The following is a 19,111-nucleotide window of genomic DNA, read 5'->3' as shown; positions in this document are numbered from 1 at the left end:
GCGTACAAAAATAAACCTGTGAAAGTTTAAGCTCAATCGGTCATCGGACTTGTTAGATAATAATGAAAGAAAAACACCCTTGTCACATGAAGTTGTGTGCGTTTAGATGGTTGATTTCGAGACCTAATATAAACCTGAGGTCTCGAAATCAAATTCGTGGAAAATTACTTCTTTCTCGAAAACTATGGCACTTCCGAGGGAACCGTTTCTCATAATGTTTTATACCATCAACCTCTCCCCATTACTCGTCACCGAGAAAAGTTTTATGTTAATAATTATTTTGAGTAATTACCAATAGTGTCCACTGCATTTAATGCAGCAGCAACATGAGCAACTAACAGTTTCCGCCATCTGCATCAGCTATGAGCAGCAGTAGCTTCATATGGTATCCAGCAGCGGTTGTAGCATCGAGCGCCTAAAGCATGCCAAAGCAAAGTCTGAACAAGTAGCAACTTGAAACTATCTGCATCAGCTTTGGGCAGCAGCTTCGCAGGACATACACATGCAGCAGCATGAGCAACCAACATTTAACACCCTCGGCAGCAGCTATTTATGAGAAGCAGCATTGTCGCTTTTGCCAGCAGAAGTGTGTCGAGCAACTACAGCAGTTTCACAGCTTCAACAGCAATATTATGCGCTATTTAAGTAGTTTTGTCCAGCATCAGCAGTCACAGCACTTCATCATGGACATAATCAACACAAATCGAAACACTGAGTCGTGTTCTATAAGGAAACAATTCAGCAGTTGGAAACCTTTCAGTATGTATACTCGAATGTCCCCGTTTCGATTCAGGTGCTTAAAGGCGCTGGACACTATTGCTCAAAAAAATTGTTAGTTTTTCGAAAAAGAGGTAAATTATCACTCAAATATTAAAATACTTCATGCATTGAGCCTTCTGTTAGACATCTGACAGCACATACAAAGGGTGTTATTCTTTTATGAGTACCTTGCAGTTTCACAGATTTGTTATTGTATGCATTTCCTGGGATACACAAAGTGAGAATACTGGTCTTTGACAACTACCAAATGTGTACGTCCAGAGCCCTTAACTTATTATAACTTTAACTCATTATATTGGACACAATTATTGCTCACGTTAGAAAGTAAGTGTTTGGCCTTTTTGAATTATTTTATGCTTTCACTGCTCACTGACGATATTAAAGGTTACCCGTCCTGCGGTTTGAACCGTTCGATTTTTAAACCATGTAAATTACAATAAAACCATTTTAAAGCCATTATACACTTTCGGTATGTACATTGTCAGGGCTGCATACATAATGTATGTATGGCTATTCAACGAGCATTATACCCCAGGAAATAGTTGTCATACATTGGCTGCTTTCCGTGTTTAATTGTTTGACCTTGTTTAAAGCCATTGGACACTTTCGGAGCAGAACAAAAAATAAAAGTTCACAGATTTACAAATAACTTACAGGATTTACAGAAGGTAATGGTGAAAGACTTCTCTTGAAATATTATTCCATGAAATGCTTTACTTTTTGCGAAAACAGTAAAACAATATCAATTCCCGATAGCGAGAGTTGCGGATTTATTTTAAACACATGTCATGACACGGCGAAACGTGCGGAAACAATAGTGGGTTTTCCCGTTATTTTCTCCCGACTCCGATGACCGATTAAGCCTAAACTTTCAAAGGTTTGTTATTATTGATACATAAGTTGTGATACACGAAGTGTGGGACTTGGACAATACTGTTTACCGAAAGTGTGTAATGGCTTTAAAATGTGGTGGCGTTTTTGAAATTGAATTTGGCCGAAATTCCGGAGTAGTTTTGTTCACGCAGAAAGACACAATTTGAGAAATATAGGGGCCTATCTGATAGAACCTTTTCTTAGATTAAAATTTGGGGTGATAACAACTTATATTTCTGCCCACTTGACTTGAATGTAAAACACTTCTCATAATTCTGCTAGAAGAAAGTTTCCTGTTGTCATTAATGTTAGGCGCGAATACCAAACGTATATTCTCCCTCAAAAAAAAAAAAACAGTTGCTGAAAACAACTGATTGAAACCAAAACAGCCACGTCCTGAAATAGTTTAATCTAATGTTAAATATATAAAAGACTATTGTGCGAATTTAGAGTTCCCACCGTTTCTTTAGCCTTGCTCAAGGCAGTCGAATTATTCACTCCGAAAAAAGACCACCGCTGTATAAAAACCCACCCGTATTCACTGTGCGTAACATCGCACGACACGATGCCCGCGTACACTATCCGCTAGTCTTGGTTCAGGACTCTCCTGGATTTGTAACAAGAAAGCGCGCTATCACCCCCAACGCGCTATCAACCACGAACCGCTATCACAGGAGAATCTTGGAACATTCGTTAAATCTCCCCCCAAAATCGGGGGGAAACATAATGCGCGTGCGTAGGTTTCCCGCAGAGCCCGCCCCTTTTTTTTGGGGGGGGGGGGATTTAACGAATGTGCCAAGACTCTCCTGTGATAGTGGTTCTCGGGTTATAGCGGTTTGTGGTTGATAGCGCGTTGGGGTGATAGCGCGCCCTGTTGTGACAAATCCAGGAGAGTCTTGAACCAAGACTAACTATCCGCATGCGTCGGACTGTCGGTCTGACAGCCTCCGCATGCGGTTAGTGGTACGAGTGCGGATGACTTGTGTGCACAGTAGTCGTACGATGTGACAGTGTGTATACGGGTGGGTCATGCGGTGTGATTACACGCACCACGCACAGGGTATACGGTTGGGTTTACAGCGGCCTTTTTTCGGAGCGAATAATGCGACTGCCTTGAGCAAGCCTACCGTTTCTTTTGATCTATATTTAAAATGGTAATGACGCATTGTTTTTTAAGTTATGAACACATACACTGAATTTTACTAGACTTGACTCAAGTCCATATCCCGTGAGAGTCCTGTTATTTTCAGTCCCATCGCCTAACGTCAGAAATCTTCCAAAACCTGTGCCGCGCCGCTCGGGATCACGTTTTGACGGCGGATACTTTAGGGACCTCTCGCACGAGAACGGGACTTGAATCAGGTCTACATTATCGCTTCCAGATTATTCGGCTTTTTAAACGTTATCATTAATTGTTTCCAAGTATAACAAAGACCAACAGTATTAACTCAGTAAAAGAAGAACAAATAAATGTGTATTACCAATCAGACGTGCCGCAATCAAACTATTAGGTGCAAGTATCCAAATAAACTGTGTTTAAAGAATTGCGCTAATTTGAACGGGTGCCCGTTAAAGTGTGCGAGTTCGTTTCATTGTTAAATGTTCCGACTCCATTCTGAATCTCCCCGCGATTCCTGCGGTATTCATGCAAGACTGATGGCCCCGTGCGTGAACATTTTCGAACTGTTTTGTGCATGCGTTGGCATACGTTCAGGCGATACGCCATGGTGTGACAGGGCCTTAACAATAGCCAACCGGACCAATGCCAAGAGGACTTGGATCGAGGGGGCCTGGGTCAAATGGGATGGGGTCCAAGGGGACAGGGTCCAAAGGGATTGGGTCCCAGGGTGCTGAGTCCAATGGGATGGGGTCCCAGGGGGCAGGGTCCAATGGGATTGGGTCCCAGGGGGCTGGGTCCAATGGGAATGGGTCCTAGAGGCTGGGTCCAATGGGATTGGGTCTCAGGGGGGCTGATGGGTCCGATTGGATGTGGTCCCATGGGGCTGAGGTAAATGGGAATGGGTCCTGGAGGCTGGGTCCAATGGGATTGTGTCTCGGGGGGAGGGGGCTGGGTCCAATTGGATGGGGCCCCATGGGGCTGGGGTCAATGGGATTTGGTCCCAGGGGGCTGGGTCCAATGGGATTGGGTCCCAGGGGTCTAGGTCCAATGGGAAGTGGTCCCAGGGGGCTTGGTCCAATGGGATTGGGTCCCAGGGGCTGGGGCTGGGTCCAATGGGATTGGGTCCCAGGGGGCTGGGCCCAATGGGATTGGGTCTCGGGGGGGGGCTGGGTCCAATTGGATGGGGTCCAATGGATCTGGGGCAAATGGGATTGGGTCCCAGGGGGCTGGTCCAATGGGATTGGGTCCCAGAGGGTTGGGCCTATTGGGATTGGGTCCAAGGGGGCAGGGTCCAATGGGAATAGGTCCCAGGGGGCTGGGCCCAATGGGATTACGTCCCAGGGGGCTGGGCCCAATGGGATAGGGTCACATGGGGCTGGGTCCAATAGGATTAGGTCCCAGGGGGCTGGGTCCAACGGGATTGGGTCCCAGGGGGCTGGGTCCAATGGGATTGGGTCCCCGGGGGCTGGGCCCAATGGGATTGGGTCTCGGGGGGGGGGGCTGGGTCCAATTGGATGGGGTCCCATGGATCTGGGGCCAATGGGATTGGGTCCCAGGGGGCTGGTCCAATGGGATTGGGTCCCAGGGGGCTGGGTCCAGTGGGATTGGGTCCCAGGGGGCTGGGTCCAGTGGGATTGGGTCCCATGGGGGCAGGGTCCAATGGGATTGGGTCCCAGTGGGGCAGGGTCCAATGGGATTGGGTCCCAGGGGGCTGGGTCCAATGGGATTAGGTCCCAGGGGGCTGGGTCCAATGGGATAGGGTTCCAGGGGGCGGTGTCCAATGGGATTGGGTCTCGGGGGCTGGGTCCAATGGGATTGGATTTCAAGGGGGCTGGGTCCAATGGGATTAGGTCCCAGGGGGCTGGGTCCAATGGGATAGGGTTCCAGGGGGCGGTGTCCAATGGGATTGGGTCTCGGGGGCTGGGTCCAATGGGATTGGATTTCAAGGGGGCTGGGTCTAATGGGAGTAGGTCCCAGGGGCTGGGTCCAATGGGGTAGGGTCCCTCGGGGCTGGCTCCAGTGGGAATGGGTCCTACAGGATGGGTCCAATGGAATTGGTTCCCAGCACACAGCAAAAAGCACCAAAAGGTTCGTCGTGACTCAGAGTGTCTCTCCAATTAGCCCCCCCCCCCCTTGGAAAACGGAAAACATTGGTATAAAGTGGCAAGCAAAGAATAATGCCAACGCACGTGATCGCGGGGACGAAGGCTCACATACAGAGGCTCGGGTTAGATATGGGACGGGAGAGGGAAGGGGCTCAAGGTGGGACAGGGGACGGGGAATGGCAAACATAATTAGCGGGGCCGGGGATATAATAGGCCTACGGGAAAGGAAGAGGAAAAACGTATAAACGATACGGGATAGGAAAGTAATAAACTGAACGTGGAAATAATTATAAGCGAAACGGGAAATAAACGGGTCTGTGAAGGAACCACTAGCGGGACCCGCGCGGCAAAATTGGAAAGTATGGATGGGGAGATCGACAAATAATGAGAAACGAGAAAAAACGGGCAAGTGTATACGATCTCACAACAGCACGGTGATTTGTGTTGTGACCCTCTGCCCTTCCATTCCTCACCTCTCCCCCGCTAGTGTAGTATGAATCGAACAATAACAAATGCGGAAGTTATAATGTAAACTTTGTTGGCAAAATAATGCGGAAACATAAACTTAGGCGGTACAGCCTTGACAGGTTCATTTCCTGAGTTAACCACACAAAGATGTAAATTGGTTCCTGATTAAAAACAAAAAGGGCGTGGCAGCCTTTCCACTTCGATACCAACGCTGGGTACAAATCTTAATATCCACACCATCAAAGATTATTTAAAAAACCAAAAATAAACTGTGTGCACACTTCCAAACAACTTGTATACGAAATGATTTCGAAATGATTATTATTACCGATTGCGTTCATTTTTGGCTTGAATTTCATGAGGGAAACAATACTGTTATGACTGTTTTCTTTTATAAATCGTATCTGTATTATATTTAAAAAAAATCAGAGCAGAGCTGAAATCGAAAGAATAATAAAGACCCTATAATTGAGTCGTTCGAAATAAAAATATGTTTACCTCATTTATTATTTCAACAAATATTTAAATAGTTACTATTTTTGTACGACACAAACACTAATGTAGATTTGACATTAAACTTTACACGGTACTTTTTGAGTAATGAGTAAAACAATTTCACGAAAAAAATCGTTTTAGCGAGAAGGTGACATTATTGCTTAGCATGTACAACAGATGTACGCGACTCTCTTGAAAAACTTTTCGCTTATTTTCTAAAAAAAAAAACGTGACGACTAATAAGGCTGAAACCTCTACAGGTAAACTATGTTCCCATTCATCTTCATACAAAGTGAGTAGGAAAGAAAAAAAACCTGGACGAACCAAAGGTACTAAAATCCTTTTAAAGGCGTGTGGTCGGGGGGGGGGAGGGGCATAGAAAGGGGCAACTGCCCTAAAATCGGGCTTAACAGAAAGGGAAGTTCTGGCAAAACTTTGGGAAATTCGGGCACAGCATGCAGTTAAACGCGAAAGAAAACATTCATTTTCACATAGTTTTAAAAACTTGTGCTTATCTGTTCTAAGTTTTGGGAACCAAAGAGAATGCGTCCATGATTGTAAAGACCCATCTGTTAACCTTAATCTATAAATCGTATTCCCTGTACAATTTCCCAAGCATAGACTATACCGAGATAACTGCCATGTATATCTTTAATCAATAGTTAATTTCCTTATAGCTTTCCGTCCATAAAAAATTTTACACAACATAATTACTCGTGAACAGATAAAGAGATGAACTCTTAGCGACCTATCATACGTGCGCTTCTCATCATGAATGATGTGTGGTCTCACTTTCGATACATCGGCAGAAAAAGGACAAAACAAAAGGGGGAGGGCAGGGCTCAATAATTGGGGAATTCTAAAGACCGGAGTGCTCAGCAAGAAATATTGCAAAGTTTATGGGAAACTTTCGTTATTAAGTGCACGTACAACAAAGGAAAGAAGAATATAATACTCTATAGGGATGCATTTTTGAGAGTGTGTGTACTTTTGGACCATTATACTTAAAGGCCCTGGACACAATTGGTAATATTTCTGAAAACTAACAATAAGCATAAAACCCTACTTGGTAACATGCTGTTGATAGTATAAAACGTTAGGAGAAACAGCTCCCTTTAAAGTAACGCAGTTTTTGAGAACGAAAAAGTTTTTACTAAACATTTTGAATTTGATTTCGAGAAGACCTCAGATTTTTTTTTTTAGGTCTCGAAATCAAGAATCTGAAAGCACACAACTACGTATGGCAAGGGTGTTTTTTCTTTCAATTGGTGCGTTCGCTTAGCTTCCCTGGGTCGTCCCCGGTGTATGGCGTTTTTTTCCCAGGACGAACGTGTGCAGATAATTACCCACGTTCGTCCTGAAAAAAAAAAACCGCCACGCACCGGGGTCGACCCAGGGAAGCTAAACGAACGCACCCAATAATGTCTTCCAACTTCGATGACCGATTGAGCTCAAATTCACAGGTTTGTTATTTGTTGTATGCACATGTTGAGATCAACGAACTGTGAAGACTATCCTTTGATAACTACCAAATTGTGTCCAGTGTCTTTAAGGACCAACTGAGCTCAAACTTTTCACAGGTTGTTATTTTATGCATATTATGCTGAGATACACAAAGTTAGAAGACTGGTCTTGGGTAATTATTACCAATATTTTCCAATGTCCAATCCGACTGTGTACGCGTAAGAACGCCCGGGGTCACGGGGAACTGTATCAAAGGAGCTAAGGTCAAGAGAAACGAGAACATTTCCTTGTCAGCACGACCCATGCAGACGCTTCATGTCCATGTACAGAATAAAGTAGGTTTCATTTGCAACAATAAACTCTATCTCGATAAAGGTGAACAGGAAACTAGTATGCAGACGTGCACAGATACTGGTCCCACTCTTGGGAGGGGACAGGGGCCCAGATGAATTATTACAGAGGAATGGGTCACACCAGGGCCCAATTTCATAAAGCTGCTTAGCAGATTAATGTTGCCAGCTAACACCAATTTACATACAAAATGTAACTGGTATGCTGCTTAGTTGTGCTTAGCAGAATAGAGCTGCTTATGCACAACAAGTATACCCCTATAGAATCACTACAAAATTATGCTTTCCCAGAAATACCATGTCACGTGTATGATTTGTGACTGGTATCCTGCTCATTTCTGACAAGTAGGGAATGTTTAAAGCAAATTGTCTGCTTTAAGCAGGTCTGTGAAATAGGGCCCAGGTTGTAGAAACACTATTTGTTTCTGGTCAGGATCGTTTCCCTGGTTTGTCACATTGAGTTGTGTCAAATCGAGTACATGTTCAATGCCACACGGAAAACAGATCACTTAAAACCGGAAAATGTGTACCACCGTCAGGCCCTTTACAAGGAGTGCATTTCAGTTTACTTTAAAGGCAGTGGAAACTATTGGTAATTACTCAAAATAATTATCATCATAAAACCTTTCTTGAGTACGAGTAATGGGGAGAGGTAGATAGTATAAAACATTGTGAGAAACAGCTCCCTCTGAAGTGACGTAATTTTCGAGAAAGAAGTAATTTTCTACGAGTTTGATTTCGAGACCTCAAGTTTAGAACTTGAGGTCTCGAAATCAAGCATCAGAAAGCACACAACTTCGTGTGACAAGGGTGTTTTTTTTTTTCATCATTATCTCGCAACTTCTAGGACCGATTGAGCTCAACTTTTCACAGGTTTGTTATTTTATGCATATGTTGAGATACACCAAGTGAGAAGACTAGTCTTTGACATTTACCAATAGTGTCCACTGTATTTAATTTAATATCAATGAAACAAAAGGGGAAGTTTGGCGCAATTTGCATGCAATGCTATGCGGGAAGTAGACCTGGGCGGTTCTGGGTAAGGTTTCCTTTAATAAGTTATCCACGAAAATGTTCCTCATTTTAAAGGTAGTGGACACTTTTGGTAATAACTCAAAATAATTATAAGCATAAAACCTTACTTGGTAACGAGTAACGGGGAGAGGTCGATAGTATAAAATATTGTGAGAAACGGCTCCCTCTGAAGTGACGTAGTTTTCGAGAAAGAACTAATTTTCCGCAAATTTGATTTCGAGACCTCAGATTTAGAGTTTGAGGTCTCATTATTATCTCGCAACCTCGACGACCATTGAGCTCAAATTTTCACAGGTTTGTTATTTTATGCATAATGTTGAGATACACCAAGTGAGAAGACAGTTTGACAGTTACCAATAGTGTCTAGGGTCTTTAAAGAAAGGTCGGTAGATGATGAATGAGGTGTGTTTATCCAACAAGTTTAATTCTACGCAACATATTGAATCTATGAACAGGCCGTATATCGGAATTGGCGACTACGGTTACGGCTACTGTTGCAAGGAATACGGATGTCCTTCACTTGAACTTGAAAGTGGAGAAACGGTCCTCTCGCAAATTATATCATCGCGAGGTGGCTGATTTCGCGAGACAGTTGTCGAGCCGTTTTGCTATCACCGCCACAGAAATTGCCCGGCACAAGTCTATGACGTCGTGAATATCTAGCTGTAGCCGTAGCCACATCTAGCCGCCAAAACATTGCTTTCAAGCAAATTTGAAAGCCGAAGGAGAAGATCCAGAAATCGGGGGAAAATCCAGAAAAATCACATGCCTGAAAGAATTGAAGAGTGTAGTCGTACAAAGTCACCGGGGAAAGACCACGAATCGACAGGTCAGCCTCGGTATTAATTTGGAGAGGACACGTAATCTTTAATGACCCTGGAGAACAGAACAGTTTCCCTACCAGGAGGGGCATACAATGTTGCACAAAACAGGAAGAATTCCTAATAAAGCCTGTCACATGGGGAGAAAGAGGAATTCGGAAACTGACATCATTAACTTTGTGGTCACAATCTACCGAGATAATGTATCTTTGTGTGAAAATCAATGTCCCATAAACAAGTGAAGCTGCTGTACTTCTCATCTTCACTGAACTGGTTGCCCTCGTCCCGTCAAGCTGCCATTGCTATTCAAAGGGCGCCCCCTATTGGTAGTATTTGAATGCCCCGGGGAAATTGTAGTACATTTCAATAATGTACTCTGTATTCTTGTTGTGAAACATTGTTGTTGTTTTTAAGTGTATGGCAAGTTTTCAGTCACAATGATTTAATACAGACCACTTGCTAAAAAGAGGGAGCGGATAAAGGACGAGGACATCGATCACGGAAATCTATCATTGATTGGTTCGAGTTAAAGGAACACGTTGCCTTGGATCAGTCGAGTTGGTCTTTGAAAAGCGTTTGTTTTAAAATGCATATGGGTAGAAACATGCTGTAAAAGTAGAATACAATGATCCACACAAACATGCCTCGAAATTGCACGGTTTTCCTTTTACCTCGTCGACTAACACAGTCGGCCTTTTATTTTTGACTCCCATAAATGGCAGACCGTGTTAGTTCGCACAGTAAAAGGAAAACCACGCAATTTCGAGGCAAATTTGTGTGGATCATTGTATTCTACTTTTAAAATATCTTTCCAACCGTATGCATTTTATAACAAACGGTTACAAACGCTTTTTTATAGACCAACTTGTCCGATCCAAGGCAATGTGTTCCTTTAAGACTGGTTGTAAGAGGCCAAACGGCCAGGTAGAAGCAAGATACGTGTGGTGAGGTAGTCAGGAAGAATGTTGATGAGTACCAATAGGCATATACGAGCAGCACTGGTGGCAGCTACAGTAATGTTGTGTATGAACAGAGAAATGTGTGGTGCGGCCAAAAGGTACGGCCAGGTGGAACAACCAGCAGGTTGTATCCGCCAATCCTGACTAGAGCAAGCTAGTCGAAACGTTGAGACCAACCCAAGAACTGACTCCGCGGCAGTACAGTTAATTACGATCCTATAAGCTAAAGTAGTAGTCCAAGTCTATGTTCTGTACCATCCGCCCTTGTAATAGTTAAAAGCAGGACAGTTCTTTTCAGAACTGAGAAGTCTCCCGAACCCCCGATTATCTACTCCGCGAAAGTAGAATAAAGCAAGACAAACTCTACCTGGCAAATGATACACACATGGTGTTACCGCAAACCAAATAATTTTGCATTGATACCTCACCATGCAATGCCTCAATTCCTATATACAGCAGAGTCAATTAGAGCACCTGTCATTCATACAGTACCCGTTAAAGGCTCAATCAGCCTTGGCTCAACGAGGCTAAACAGTGACGAAGAGACGAGGCCAAGTCGCGCCCAACTAAATTTGCCCGATATGTAATTACAACGAATTTCCATGGACAGTATTTTTACAATATATTGTACATTGCATGTCTCCACTCATGTGGCTATGGAATAATCAAAAGGATGCACCAACGGACTTTAAATAACATACCAATTGTTTGGGTAAATGAAACTTAAGAAAGTGTAGAAGGTCTTGCTCTTTGTGTAACTTTTGTTTCATACCAAGTGCAACTTTTGTTTCATATCAAGTGATAGTTTTTGAAAGGCAAGTGTTTCCGTTTCCACTTTATTGAAGAGTCGAGGTTCGCCCCGGTGCTCCTGGCCTGATTTGCAGCATTGCACCACACCACCTCAGGGGCGTCAATCTGTCTTGAACGATGGGGGTGGGGGACATCGTTAGTCATAACCTTTACGGTGTGGGGTCGGGGCCCGCTTTAGGGCCTCAGGAAATTTTCAGGCCGCATATATGCTCTCTGGTGCGATCTAAAGGAGTCTGAGGGGTGATGTGACCCCTCTTAGATGTTGGAATTTAATGCCTGTTTCCAGCTATGATCTATCATCTTCTTTTTTACCTAAAAAACAACTCAATTAGCTTCGTATCCATATTAATTTTGCAGTAATGGTGCTCATACGGCGTTTCATCCCAATCATCACCAGCATCGTCAAGGGTGGATCAAGATAAGAAATTTTAGGGGTGGTGGTGGTTGGGGGGGGGGGGGCAAATCTATTAAAGACGCAGCATGTTATTATTATTTTTTAAGCGGAACGCGAAGCCTTCTACGGCCTGGGGTGGGGTCCAGGGCCTGGGAAAAGTTTGCATTCTAAATGCTTTGTGATGCAAAGTTAGGCCAATAAGAGGCAAACCGATTGGAACAGAACAGAAAGTCTTTAAATGTGAGCAACAGTAGAACCTTTTGAGTTAACAGCATCTTCATGTGCGAATCTATGGCAAAAGTTTTAGGGGGCAAATCTGTCAAAGGGTGAGCATGCAAGTGTGAAACCTCTACGACATGGGTCCGGGCCCTTAGGGCCCGGGACAAATTTTCGGGGAGTGTAGAGGCCCTGCGGTGCAATCTTGGGCCAGTTTTGAGAGGGGCATTTGATGTGTCCCCCACCCTTTCAAAAAGTTGTGTCATCCTTTATCCCATGGATTAATGCTGGGACGGGACACAGGGTTTGGTCTTACACAATGCAATACTAGAGTTTAAGGATAAAGTTGGTCAAAGACACGGGGAACATTTGACATTATGTCCCTCACCCTTCAAACATGGGGTAGGGGTGGGGGACATGTCTCTTCCACTTTTTCAAGGGGGGATGTGCAAATCTGTCATCGATAGGGCATTCGTGTGAGAAGCCTTTACGTTGTGTGGATGGGCCGCTTAAAGGGGCCGGACATTTTAGGCATTTTAGATGTTCTGTGGTCCAATCTTAGGCCAATTTTGAGGGGGGACATTAACACAGTGTCCCCCACCCTTCAACAAGTTTGGGATCCATTGCCACCATGATTATTGCCCATGGCGGGACACAGGGTTTGGTCTTACACAGTGCAATACTTGGGCTTCATGATAAAGCTGGTCAAAAAGATGAGGAGGGGGGGGGGCATTTAATCCAAAAGATGGGGGACATGAACTTTTGCTTGCTAGCAACTGCTTATTTTTTATGTATGAAGATGTAAGCAAAAGCCTAGAAATAGCAATTGCTACTTTTTATGAATTCGGCCCATTGCGTGCAACTTTTGCGTCTCACTGTGAAGTCAGAACCTCAAACAGCGCCCTCATCGAGGTTATGTAAAAGCCCTCTCATTGGTTGATAGTTGTGGGTGACGCGTAACAGAAGCACCTCTCAGCGCGTCGGCAGCTTACGCGCAGGTTCTATCAAAATAAGAACAAGTTGTTTGTGACGTCACATAGGCGGGAATGTTGACTTCTGTTTCCCTGGGTGCACGCGGTCTTAATGTTTACGACCATCTTAAAAAAGAGAAATACAAACATACCACTCACAGGTTTACGTGAAAACACTAGTGCTTTTTGGAGCTTTTCCAGCGATTTGAACTGAGACAAACGATTTGCGAATCAGTCATTATCAAAATCAAGAGACGATTTAGAAGAAGAACCAGAAGTCTTTGGAGTACATTCCCAGTGAGTATTATTTTTATCCGATGTCTCTTTATTATGCTTGTTTGTTCGTTTACTATGCTGAAAAGGTTACTGTACATTGTGCAATACCTAAACATTATCCTACAATGATGATAACAAAGTACAGTTAAAAAGTCCCAACCCGAGGCCCAAATAAATTTAAACAATACAAAACAAATAAAAAACAAAATAGTTAAAACATTCTGACAGATGAAGGAATAGCATATCTTCTAGTTTCTTTCTAGATCTTAGTTGTTGTAATTTCCACATTTTCATTTATGCCGTATAATAAACTTACGTTTTGGTTTTTTGTATTGTACTTATGCAGTATTCATCAATAATGAATGTTATACATAGCAACTTGGACTTTCCAAGGAAGATGGAAAGTTGTGCGGACTGCGGTGGCCAGGTTAGTTGAGCCTCAAGCAACTTGATACAAAAGTTGATGACAATACATAAAAATACTTATTAAACACTGTGTTGATCATAGAGCTCTATGGTTGAGATACACCAAGTGAAAAGACTGGTCTTTGACAATGAGCCAAGGTGTTTTGTGTGTAATGGTGTCAAGCATTTCATCAAGTGTTTGTTGTTGTTGTTTCTCTTAAAGGCAGTGCATGGACACTATTGGTAATTACTCAAAATAATTATTTGTATAAAACCTTTCTTGGTGAAGAGTAATGGGGAGAGGTTGATGGTATAAATCATTGTTAGAAACGGCTCCCTCTGAAATGCCATAGTTTTTGAGAAAGAAGTAATTTTCTACGAATTTGATTTCGAGACCTCAGATTTAGAACTTGAGGTCTCGAAATCAACCATCTAAGTGCACACAACTTCGTGTGACAATGGTGTTTTTTCTTTCATTATTATCTCGCAAGTTCGAAGACCGATTGAGCTCAGATTTTCACAGGTTTGTTATTGTATGAATATGTTGAGATACACCAACTGTGAAGGCTTGTCTTTGACAATTAGCAAAAGTATCCACTGCCTTTAGGCCTTGGCTCAAACTGACAGCCTCATACTCTCTTTATTGGGGTTTACATAGATGACTTATTTTCCCTACGAGTCATCATCTGTGCTTCCTGTAATATTTTGGAGATATTTTAAAGCTTGAGAAGAGTAGTATGAAATAAATGTTGACTTGAATTGAAAGGCACTGGACACAATTGGTGTTCAAGCATCTGAAAGCACACAACTTTATGCGACAAGGGAGATTTTTCTTCGCAACTTCAACGACCAATTGAGACCGAATGTTCACAAGTTTGTTACAATTGTATGCATTAATTATGTTGAGATACACCAAAAGAGAAGACTGGTCTTTGACATAGTGTCAAGGGTGACCTATTTGCCCTTCATCATCTGCGCTTAGTATTTCGCTTATCTGTAATATTTTGTATACATCTTGAGCAGATCAGAGTGTATGCAAAAAATGTTGACTTGAATTAAATTGAAATTAATCCTTTTATTTAGACGCGGGAGGATTTTGAAACAGGGACAGACATTGATTTTATTTATAACTTTCTGAACAAAAATAGGTTTGGAATTTGAGAAGAGAGTCAAGTTTCTTCGGTGTAGAAACTTGTGTGGACTGTGCCGAAATTGCAGGGACATGTCAGGTAAGCTAATCTACAGTATTCCATGGCAACATGAATAAATAAATGCATTTCAGTCAATTGTACACAATTTAACAGGTTATTTAATCGAGTTATTTGTAAAGCGCTGAGAGATAACTTTGTATAGGGGTTCTAAATCGAATATATTAATACTATTATTCTTATTCCCAATCTAACAAAAGTTTTAATCTCCACTGGACATTCCAAACGAAACAAAGATAATGGTTCCTGCTGGTTTGAGTAAAAAAGAAATCATAAAAAGACGCTTAAAACATCTCAGTGGATGGAATGATTGTAGTTTTTTAAGTGAATTTTGCACCGAAGGTGAATTTCTCCCAGAAAGTTTGAAAAAACTGTTCTAGTCATTTTATTCCCAACGACTTGTAGTTAATTTTGAATCATCATTCTAACGTCAGAAAAACTGTTTATGTCTTGTTTTGATCTACAGCACTGGCTTCATCTGTACACGTACCTCGAACCGCATACTATGATGCCCTTATCCCATGGGATGCAGTAAGTACACTCTGTCTTATCACCACATGAAAATGAACAAGTAAACAATTAAATACTTTCATCATGTATGTTTATCATTAAGGGTTGTCGAATAATGGGGTTGTACAGCTTCAAATCATCTTAGTTGAAAAATCCTTCATGAAATAATTTGTTTCTTGATATTTCTTTTATCAGGAGAGCATCCCTCCGTTTCCACCTTGAGCAAAATGCTTCGTTGGAAATACATTCCGACCAGCTACCTCAGACGCCATGGCTTGAAACACCTCTATCGCCATCAGCGGCTGTGAGAAACAAGTTTGGATACAGATGCCAATTTGCTCCCGTGTGGAGTTCAACAAGAGCATCACAACCTTCGATGTACTCAATACTAGAAGGCAAGGTCATCCCGTCCCAAATGGTAACTCAAATACATCAGTTACAGACAGCGCCTTCAATATCCAATTTACAACTGGAGAGTTGTCAGCAGCAGCAATATCCACACCAACTGCAGCAGGAGCAACAGCAAAAACACAAACAGCAGAAACCTCAATCGCTGCAGAGGAAGCTGCAACAAGTTCCCGCCATTAAAGCGACAACAGCTTCACCAGAAACACAACAAGAAGCAAACAGACCAGATGCATCTGAAACAGAAGCAAAATCTGCACCTGTCACAATAGCCTCCATAGTGCCGGTATCGACACCACCCCAAGTAGCAATTGCGACAGGGTCAACTGGTAAAGCAGCTGCAATAGCAGTGCCAACAGCAACTGCTGTGCTAGAAGCAGTTGCACAAGCAGCAGCACTAGAGACAGGATCAACTGGTAAAGAAGCTGCAAAAGCAGCACAAACAGCAACTGCTGTGCAAGAAGCAGTTGTACCAGCAGCAGCAATAGAGACAGGATCAACTGGTAAAGCAGCCACAACAGTGACAGCAACAACAACTGCTGTGCAAGAAGCAGTTGCACCAGCAGCAGCAATAGAGACAGGATCACCCGCTAAAGCAGCTGAAATAGCAGCAGCAACAGCAACAGCTGTGCCAGAAGCAGTTGCACCAGCAGCAGCAATAGAGACAGGATCACCCGATAAAGCAGCTGAAATAGCAGCAGCAACAGCAACAGCTGTGCCAGAAGCAGTTGCACCAGCAGCACCAATAGAGACAGGATCACCCGATAAAGCAGCTGAAATAGCAGCAGCAACAGCAACTGCTGTGCAAGAAGCAGTTGCACCAGCAGCAGCAATAGAGACAGGATCAACTGGTAAAGCAGCAGCAACAGCAACAGCTGTGCCAGAAGCAGTTGCACCAGCAGCACCAACAGAGACCGGATCACCCGATAAAGCAGTTGCACCAGCAGCAGCAATAGAGACAGGGTCAACTGGTAAAGCAGCCACAAAAGTAGCAGCAACATCAACTGCTGTGCCAGAAGCAGTTGCACCAGCAGCAATAGAGACCACATCAACTAGTAAAGCAGCTGCAACAGCAGCACCAGCAGCATCTGATGTGCCAGAAGCAGTTGCACCAGCAGCAATAGAGACCACATCAACTGGTAAAGCAGCTGCAACAGCAGCACCAGCAGCATCTGATGTGCCAGAAGCAGTTGCACCGGCAGCACCAATAGTGACAGTATCAACCGATAAAGCAGCAGAAATATCAGCAGCAACAGCAACTGCTGTGCAAGAAGCAGTTGCACCAGCAGCAGCAATAGAGACAGGATCAACTGGTAAAGCAGCTGCAACAGCAGCAGCACCAACAGCTGCTGTGCCAGAAGCAGTTGCACCGGCAGCACCAACAGTGACAGGATCAATCGATAAAGCGGCTGAAATAACCGCACCAACAACAGCTGCTTTTCAAGAAGTAGTTGCAACAGCAGCAGCAACAGCAACTGCTGTTCTGAGGGTAGTAGCAACACCAAGCCAACAACAATCGACAACCAAAGACAAGACATCCATAGCACAAAGGTCAGCTTTTTCATTGGCACCAAAAAGGTCTACGTTTGCAACAACGTCATTATTTTCAAGACCACCATCTGATGTGACAAAAACTGCAGCCCCAGAGTCGAAATCTGCAGTTCCAGTAGAACACCCAAGGGTAGAGACACCAAAACCACAACCATCTGCAGCAGCATTGCCAGTGGGAGCCACATCAGCCTCATCAACAGCTGCCTCAAGGAGAACTTCATCAGCTCAACAATCAGAGCACACATCACCAAAGCAGCCCAAACAACGGTTCAGTCCTGTTACCCAAGCTTTGGATGATTACCTGCAAGGAATCAATATTCCTTCGATTGAGCAGTCCGATCTTCAGCATCCTCCTCAGGGTCAGGTTGTACTTGGGCAAGGTGCTTATGGAGGTGTCTTAATGATGCTTTATAACAATGAACACGTAGCTGTCAAATGTGTACCAACTGGAGATAAAGACACTGTGGATAGAGAAGTTCGAATCCTATCTGTTCTCTCTGAACACGATAGTTTCCCAAATGTACATGGAACTATAGAGGCTGGTCAGTTTAGGGCAGTTGCTATGCAGTTCATTGGCGATGAAGCATCAGCTAGGTGTCTGACATTAGGTGAAGCTCTTACTGGGTCTAGAAGTTTGACCTTAAACCCGGCCGATTGGAGATCCGTTGCCATGAACGTGGTTGATGGAATCAAACACATGCACTCTGAAGGACTGCTTCACAATGACATCAAGATGGACAATATATTGATGTCCTATGACACCCCGACACATCGCTGGCGTGCATATGTGATTGATGTAGGTGTGGCTACAACAACGAATGCCCCAAGAAACTATGTTCTAACAAGTGACGAAAAGAAAAAATATCGCCGGTTTCACGGCCACATCGCTCCTGAAATGGTCGATAATGCAGAGCACCAGTCCATCCAAAGTGATATTTTCCAACTCGGCTACGTTCTCCATAGCATCGGCCAGTTTGGAGCAGTTCCATTTCTAGAGCAACTTGGTGATATTTGCCAATCACGAGATCCTTCAGAGCGACCTGAGATGACTCATGTGCGGTATTGCATTCAAAATAACATCTTCATTTAGTAAAAATTAACAATTCAAATAAGTATACGGGTTTGTTCATAACACCACTTCGACTATTATTATCGCAAATACTTTTCTAGAAAGAACTAATTTATTGAGACAACTAAGATAATAAAACAGACAACACTTTAAAAAAATATATTAAATGTGCCATGGGGCAGAGAATACCCCATTGTAATACTTTGAATAAAATTTAAAAAATATGTGCCGTGGGGCAGAGAATACCCCATTGTTATACTTAAATAAAATATCAAACGTGCCGTGGGGCAGAGAATACCACATTGTTATACTTTAAATAAAATTTTAAAAATATGTGCCGTGGGGCAGAAGATACCCCATTGTAACACTTGCAATAAAATATAAAAAAATATGTGCCGTGGGGCAGAGAATACCCCATTGTAACATTTTAAATAAAATATAAAAATATGTGCCGTGGGGCAGAGAATACCCCATTGTAACATTTTAAATAAAATATAAAAATATGTGCCTTGGGGCAGAGAATACCCCCATTGTAACACTTTAAACGAAAGGTAAACTGTGCCATGGGGCAGAGAATGCTCAATAGTTACACTTAAATTGACGATGCAGAAGGGCAGAAAATACCCCAGAATGTATTTTAACATTTAAGCACTTTTGTATTTTGGATGTATAATAGAACAGTTACGAATAGTAACAATATTGTTATGTTCTATTAAAAGCAAACCTTAGACTGTTTTACCGGAAATCATTCATGTTTTAATTTTCGCAGTTTGGATATAAGCCGTTATATTTCATACAAAGTAATTTCAGATCTTTCATTGCCTGC

At 43.0% G+C, this 19,111-nt stretch overlaps 1 protein-coding gene across 1 annotated transcript; it reads left to right on the top strand.

Moving 5' to 3' along the window:
- Nucleotides 1–14,754: 14,754 nt before the first annotated feature.
- Nucleotides 14,755–18,306, top strand: LOC117295618 (calphotin-like). Its single transcript, XM_033778322.1, has one exon. It carries the CDS (start codon nucleotides 15,637–15,639, stop codon nucleotides 18,304–18,306), a length of 2,670 nt encoding a protein of 889 aa, XP_033634213.1. The 5' UTR covers nucleotides 14,755–15,636.
- Nucleotides 18,307–19,111: the final 805 nt, after the last annotated feature.

This window comes from Asterias rubens, chromosome 10 (genome assembly GCF_902459465.1).
Source record: "Asterias rubens chromosome 10, eAstRub1.3, whole genome shotgun sequence".
NCBI classification, from domain to species: Eukaryota; Metazoa; Echinodermata; class Asteroidea; order Forcipulatida; family Asteriidae; genus Asterias; species Asterias rubens.
This window is presented reverse-complemented; position numbering and strand designations above follow the sequence as displayed.

What these genes read in the sequence shown, in the direction of transcription:
- LOC117295618 (XM_033778322.1), top strand. Translation starts at nt 15,637, where the DNA reads ATGTACTCAATACTAGAAGGCAAGGTCATCCCGTCCCAAATGGTAACT.